General features: G+C 37.4%; 1 protein-coding gene across 1 annotated transcript; it reads right to left on the bottom strand.

Moving 5' to 3' along the window:
• Positions 1 to 1,752: 1,752 nt before the first annotated feature.
• On the bottom strand, positions 1,753 to 6,497 carry LOC129269997 (uncharacterized). The gene is made up of 2 exons (XM_054907430.2): positions 5,325 to 6,497; positions 1,753 to 4,869 (listed from the first exon to the last, which is right to left on the bottom strand). Exons 1-2 carry the CDS (start codon positions 5,933 to 5,935, stop codon positions 4,782 to 4,784), a joined length of 699 nt encoding a protein of 232 aa, XP_054763405.2. The 5' UTR covers positions 5,936 to 6,497; the 3' UTR covers positions 1,753 to 4,781.
• Between the last annotated feature and the right edge of the window lie 1,119 nt (positions 6,498 to 7,616).

Here is a 7,616-nt window from a genome sequence, read left to right as displayed (position 1 = left end):
CTTTTTATATGTGGACTTGGCAGGATAACGTATCTCGCCATACGGACATATTTATTTAGTCGACTTGGCAAGATAAAGCATCTCGCCATGTCGTCAAGTCAATGGCATTTGAAAGGCTCCGTACAAGGGGTAATTGGCGACTAGAGGGTAAATTTCCGGGGGGGGGGTAACAGTCCCCGACGATAAAAATATGGGGATAATATTTTCCTTGAAGTAGTTGTCAGGGGGCGATTGTCCTTTGGGTCATCGTTATAGAACCCCATGGACTCGTATCATTGACCTTTTGACCTCTTGATGACATTGGATCTCACTATATCCTGATCATAATTTTACACACACCGCGGACTATCGGACCCGCGGTCTATCGGACCCGCGGACTATCGGACCCGCGATCTATCGGGCTGTAACCGATTTTTTTCTCGCTCGCTTCGCTCGCTCGGGACTTATATAAAGCAGCTTTTTAGCACATGTGCTATACTGCGCCCCTCGTTTTTTTTTTTTTACTCTTCACGCTACTGCCGCAAAGAATCCTGTTCACAATGGCGTACAGACCACAAAAAAATAAAAAGAATCTAAAGAGAGAAGAGTGAAATATATTATTATCTGGATATCATGTCAAAATCTATCACAAAATTGGATTTTTGTATTAAAAAGGTCAAAATTTTTGCTCGCTCGCAACTTTAAAAAAATATATATTCTGCCCGATACGTAATATCTGGCCTTCTCAAAATAGTCGCCTCATTACACCATTACGCCTGTTCATACCATGATATGACCGGGAAATTTGGGGCTCTTGCCCCCCCCCCCCCCCCCCCTGGCCACTGACCCCTGTTACGCCGCTGGGAGACGGTATGACATGTATGAGAGGCCGTGAAACTGTTTGTGATATAGAGATGGTGTAGGGAGTTGAGTACGTGAGAGAGAGAGAGAGAGAGAGAGAGAGGGGAGGGGAGGGGAAGAAATGAGGGAAAATATGAGTGATTGTGATGTTTGTGGGGATGGTAGGTTTGAGAGAGAGAGAAGGGGGAGATTATGTGAGAGTGAGTACATATTTTCTGATGAAATCGGCTGCGCATCACTTTTGTACATTTTCCATTCGGTGATATCAAATTAAATAGAATAGGGACACTGAATAGCACATAGTGGTATTTGATCAATTAACGAAAATGTCATATAATGAAGTTATTACATTAATTATCATGATTGTGATAACCATAGGACTAATTTTGTTTGTTCTTGTTTAATATTTTCGATTACATGCTGTGGTAAAACGATTAACAGTTTGCTCTAAATCAACGCGCAATAAAATTGGCACTTATAAAGCCAGTCGTTTAACAAAACTATTAAAAATAATGGGGGGGGGGGTAAGTTCTCGCCCTCTCTCCGTTTCTTTCATTTCTCACTTTTCCTCTCTCTCTCTCTCTCTCTTGCTATCATGGGTCATCAGTTCGTACAAGCTCTATTTCAATCCAATGAAACTGTAACAGGAAATCCGAAATCACCATTCCATTTCCTTATTTTGGAGATGACCTATGAATGTATGCTAATAGTTTTTCATTTTTATAACTACCTATTAATTACCGATTACTGTAGTTGATATCATTACTATTATCAATAAATCATCACTATCATCACCATCATCATCGTCGTCGTCATCATCATCATCAGTATCAATATAATCACCATAATCATTGTCTCTTCTAATAGTAAACCTGAAGAAAAAAGACAAATCGAACTAAATAATCCACGATATACATATATAATTTTATTATTCTACATATTCCTCATACAAATAGTATTTATCCAAACCGCTAAATAACATAAACATCATTGATAAAACTCAATGGCATTGCGTTATAAATCGAACTCCTTGTATCAGAAAACACACTATAAGTGCGATACACACAATACAAGGTGCCACAAACACGTCAGTTTAACCATAATCTAACCCACACATTATTATCCTCTATTTCCAATGTTATATTTTGATCTCATTAAAATAAAATCATTACACATGTCAATCTAACATTTCTAATTAAACAATATAACGCTGTACATTATTTTGATAACATAAAACATGAATAATATAGTTTTAAAAAATGAAATCAGTTAAAAATCCTGTTTTTTCCTCACCAATACACCATGAAAACACGCGCGCCCACCCTCCGACTTATACATACACACGCTAATATACACATATACACAAACAAATCCCCCACACATGTTTCACAAGACAACATGTCAAAGAAGTTAACAGTCACAACAACAAAACAAGGTATATGATTATATTTTACACTCCGTGTTAGGGAATTCTATACAGAAGCCAAGACAAAATTAATGTATGACAGATACATCCATGTGTGATTTGTTTTGCAAGGCTTAGCACTATAAAAACATGTATGACATTTCTTAGACGCACAATAACTTTACGATTATATTCAATACGTGGTAATATGTTTTATAATTACTGTTTATCACAACTGGACAAATATTTGTATTTCATGTTACATTAATTCATAACAAGCAAAAACGTAACGATGATATGATGACCTATTTGATATTTAACCAATAATCTACGTAACGGTTTTTATTTCTAAAGGTGATTTCTAAAGTGACTTCAGTTCCTCAATCTCGAAATGTTTGCTGTTGACAACATTAATCAACAGTTTACAAAGTAGGCCTCGTCTCAGGATAATTGAATGATCTCAGAATACTATAATGTATAAAAAAAACTTTAAAAAAATAAAATAATAAATTGCTTGGACCCTCTGGTACATGGGAGGCGCGATAGCTCAGTCGGTAGAGCGGGGGTTCCGGATTCCGGTGACCCGGGTTCGATTCCCAAGTGGTGCGCTAGTGCCCTTGGTAAGGCATTTATCCTCATTACCAGGTCCCTCGGAGAGGACCTTAAGCCGTTGGTCCCCTGATTGCTTGCTCACAGGCATTCGTGCTTTCTTAGCAGTCAGGTAAAACAACCTCGGTATTTTCCAACGCTATATCGATATATATATATGTTTTGAATAGTCACAAAGATCATGAAGATGGGTCATCTTCGTGGAAGAAGTAATTGTTATATACAATATAAAACAGAGAGTCAAAAGGGACCTAAGCTTTCGATCCTAGCAGAATCTTCGTCGGAGGCAAAATGACAAAGATATATGTCTGTCATTTTGCCTATATGTTTGTCATTTTGCCTCCGACGAAGATTCTGCTAGGATCGAAAGCTTAGGCCCCTTTTGACTCTCTAATTTACTCCATTGGCTCTCTTTTTTTTAGATAAGCAGTTTTCAGCAGCTTCTTTCTGCCACAATATAAAACAGTGCGTATAAAAAAAACGGGACAGTTTTGAAAAGCTAGTCTATAAAAAATTTGTTTCAAATTATTATATCTATGTTTTGATGTTAATAGATGCTCTGAGATGTTATCTTTGAAATACCACTTTAAAAAAAGAAATTTTGTTCATGCTTGAGCAAACACGGGACAATTTTGTTGGGGGTTCAAAAAAAGGCTTGCGCCAAAATGGCAGAAATGAGACATTTGATGATTAGACTTTTGGCTAATCAGCAGACTTCCTCTTTATTTTTTCATTGTCGTAGCCATAATTTTTGAAATATGCTGTCAAATTTCGTTTACAAATTTATTTATTTACCTGAATTAGTTTGTTTTTCAGTTAAAATTCTTTTAACTTAGAATTTTCCTTCATAAGTAAAAAGAAAAGACTTTTTGTCAACCCAAATAAGAAGATTTGCATTATTAATTGGGAGAATTTGTAATTATTCAAATCCTTTTATCATGTGAAACAAATTATGTTATGGTACCTATAAAAGACATTTTTATTTTCAAAGTGTTATTGAATCCTTCACCAAGTTTATGTGCTTGACAGGACAAACAGGAAAGGATTCATGTCTTTTAACGGCAATGGTGTATTGAGTCAATTCTGAAGGAGCAAGATATGGCAGATCGGGTAAAATGTATCAAACAGTTGTGAAGCCGAAAAAATTCCACTTTCTTTATCAAAATACAAAATTTTGTGATTTTGACATAATATTCAGAAAATGATATCATATTTCACTTTCTATGTTTTCTGTTATTTTCTTTTCCACTTTCTTTCTTGGTCATGATTTTTTTATTTGGGGGGGGGGGGGGAGCACCCCAAGCCCCGACCCATCAGTATGCCACTGTTCAAAGGAACCATAACCTTTGTAGCACACAATAAAAGGATTTGAAGGAAAAAAAACACGCTCTCCCATTTTTACTTCGGTAAAAAAAAAAGTGTTCTTGCCTAAAGAAGGAATATTCAAAACTAAAAGAGAACATATTAAAAAGGAACAACAGAACGATTCAAGCAAATAAGTAGATTTGGAAATGAATTTTTACCGCACAATTCGAAAATTATGGCAAAGATAATGAAAAGGTTAAGAAGAAGTCTGCTGATTAGCAAGAAGTCCAACCATCATATTTATCATTTTATGCCATTTTGGCGCAAGCTTCCTTTTCAACCCCAGACAAAAACATTCCATGTTCGCTAAAGCATGAACAAAACTAAATTATTTTATTTTAATGGCATTTGAAGGATAACACTTCAGAGCACCTATTTACACCAAAATATAGAGATCATAATTAGAAACAAAAGTTTTATAGACTTTTCAAATCTGTCCCGTTTTTTTTACACCCACTGTATATATAACTTGTATATGGTTTGGAACCGCCTTCATCATTCGCCCCGTGTTACTGAAAGCATGTTTTTATATCAGCCGGTTTCCCGCCATTTTGACCAATATTCAACCTGGACTGGAGTTTTCAGATCCTAGCTTAACACCTATTGCCTTCATCGTTCCGCTAGAGCTACTCAGACTACTAGTATTGGACCTGAAATAAATAAAAGAAAGAACCGAAGAAATGTAATGTTCCACATAAAAATAAATCTCGAATGATTTTCTAATTACATTCATTTAGATAACCCTCAGATAAATTTCAAGCTAGATGATAGCTAGTCATTATCTAGCGGATAGCTTTATAAGCGCGTGCAGAAAAAAAAGATTAAGAGAGTATGCACTATTTGCTCAACTTGCATCGCTAATTAAGTGAGCCACCAGCTAGTCGGTAGCTAGTTGCTATCTTGCAGCACGCTTAACCCTTTAGTAACTTCCATCCCATTTTTAAAATGATTTTTTTAGACTCATTCCTTTGCTTTAGTTAACTAAATAGGGCAACGAAAAGTGTCCTGTTTTTATTTATCGATGAAATTAGAATAAAACGGTGTTTCATCTCCTTCAAGTTATTTTTAGAAGGCCTGTGTTTGTGTAACCCGACCGTCAACTTACCCATTGATTCTATTGCCTCGTATCGACTGCGTGTCTGAGTCAGCTGATGAGAAGAAAGTGACCATGGTTGCAGGTTTCTCTGTGATCTCCACCCGAAACGAGCCATCTGCAGAATTTGCACTCCTCTCTAAATCCATCGTGACCCGGTAGTAGCTTCCTCGACCCGGAGGTACTCCGCCGTTATCACTCCTCCTCCTACTTTCATTCATACTGCCCCGACTTCTAACGCCACCGCGCATGCGTACGAAGACAAATGCGCTGGTAGCCGCGATCAGGACACCGCTCAAGATCGTGGCAAGTCCGGCGACGAGCACGAAGATGTTGCTGATGATGGCGCCTGTAGTCAGAAGGATCACGCCAATGAGTACTATGGGCGGGCTGAGAATGAGCAAGGTGACGATCACAGTACTCCCGGTGACGTCGTATACAGAGTCGCGGTCGGAATCACTGATACATCGGCGGACACTTGAATGCCTTCCTGGATCTTTCAAGTTGCTCATTGTGCTCGAGTTACGTGTCAAACTCTTTCTTGTATGTAGACTTCCTGCCACTGAACCTTCCCGCGTACTCAAGGCTTGGTTTTCATCATTGTGCTGTGACCCAGATGACATTTTAGTCTGAGATGATACAATATTTTACCCCTTGTTCTTATTGTTCATTTAAAAATGCATTTTCTGTGAAAAGCTTCAATCAGTGATCGAGTTATACATAGTAGTATTTTTGCTGTGATATTTCATCACTTTCATTGTCCACGGAGTGAGCGGCAAGGGGTTGGTATGTGCTGTTGGAGTTCTCTTGCTAAATGCGATGTTTTTACCATGAGAAGTTTTCTTTCTTCTCCCCGTCATAAATGTCAGCTTCAATCATTTCTCTGTAGTGTTGTAAAGCCCGAACTCGTTATGAAAAGCAATTAAAGATCGTGATCAAATGACTGATGTATGGTCCTCACCATGCGACATATCGTCACTTCAGAGATCATAACCAGGCACCTCAAGCTGGAGCGCTCTAATTCAGACGCAATGCTTGGCCTTGGTTGTTGTTGGCTCTCCATTGTAATTATTATTTCTCCCTCCTGGAAAGTATATGGAGCGCAGTCATTGGTGGGACTGATGTCATGTGACCACAATGATATCATCAGAAGTCACCAATGTAATGCTATAGCCTGAGTCGATGTTTCTGTAAGGTATATAAAAAAAAGATGAATAAAATTCGTTGGAATATAGGAGCACAAGTTACTTGTAAAATCCAATGTTTGGAGGTATGCCCATTTCAATATCATCTAAAAATATTTGAATGAGAAAATTATTTCGATAGAGCGAAAGTCTAATTTACAATCTCCAAGCCATATTGTCAACGAGAAATGATATATATGATCGCTTCGATGGCTTTCCCAAGATGTCGAAACGATCAATAACCATGATAGAAGGACTAACCAGATAATTAGGAGGAAAAATGCATGCCCCCCCCCCATCTAAACACGATAAAGAAATCTTTACACTTAATAAATATTTAGCCATTGCAATATCAGGTGATTTAAACTATCTATTAACGCAGAGTAATCATGGTAATATTTAGGCAATTTTCTGATTTACCAATTACCTAATATTTTACCCACTCAACGTGCATATTCTGTCTTCACCAAAAGTCTTCATCGTTCATTGATGTTATTCAGCCTTCATTTGCATTTGATTGATTTAGTCAGGGTTGAACAGAAAACAATTATTTTAGTTAAACTGGGTGAACCGCATGCACCAATCAATAACACTGCGAGCTCGGATTGAGGGCACTCTAGAGATAGATCAGAACTTGTTTTCCCCTTCATTTTCAAGAAGTGGACAATGGCTAACAAGGTTAAGAAAGCTTTTGAATCTAGCAAATCACCGCCTGAGGCAAAGCTTTAACCATGTGATGCAGCATGATTTCTTTCCTAGCAATCATTTTCATTTTGTTCAGCTCATGTGTGGACCTCGAAGAAGAAATATGATTATGCCAATCCTTTGCGGCCTTAAAAATCCTTGTATAGGATCTCGATAAATCTGAGGAAGATTTTCCCTCCAAGTATGGATTTATTGTAGGATGAGATCATAAAACACATGTTTAAAGTCTGCTTAAACTTGTATATCTAAAGTTTGAATCGCCAATGACATGTTTATTAAAATGAAAAACCTCTGTCAAAATTTATTTTCAAAATGCATTTTCTTTCCTTTTTTTTGGACAGAGATAGACCACTTGATCAAGCTTGGGTTTTCTATCAAAGAAGACTCTTCACTCTGTGGAAATATACAGTGTGGC

The sequence above is a fragment of the Lytechinus pictus genome, chromosome 10, assembly GCF_037042905.1.
Source record: "Lytechinus pictus isolate F3 Inbred chromosome 10, Lp3.0, whole genome shotgun sequence".
Classification (NCBI taxonomy): Eukaryota; Metazoa; Echinodermata; class Echinoidea; order Temnopleuroida; family Toxopneustidae; genus Lytechinus; species Lytechinus pictus.
Note: the sequence above shows the minus strand (reverse complement) of the source record. Positions and strands in the feature narration are given on the sequence as shown.

Coding starts and splice junctions, on each gene's coding strand:
- LOC129269997 (XM_054907430.2), bottom strand. CDS start 5,935: ATGTCATCTGGGTCACAGCACAATGATGAAAACCAAGCCTTGAGTACG. Junction 4,870..5,324: donor CGAGGCAATAGAATCAATGG/GTAAGTTGACGG, acceptor TATTTATTTCAG/GTCCAATACTAGTAGTCTGA.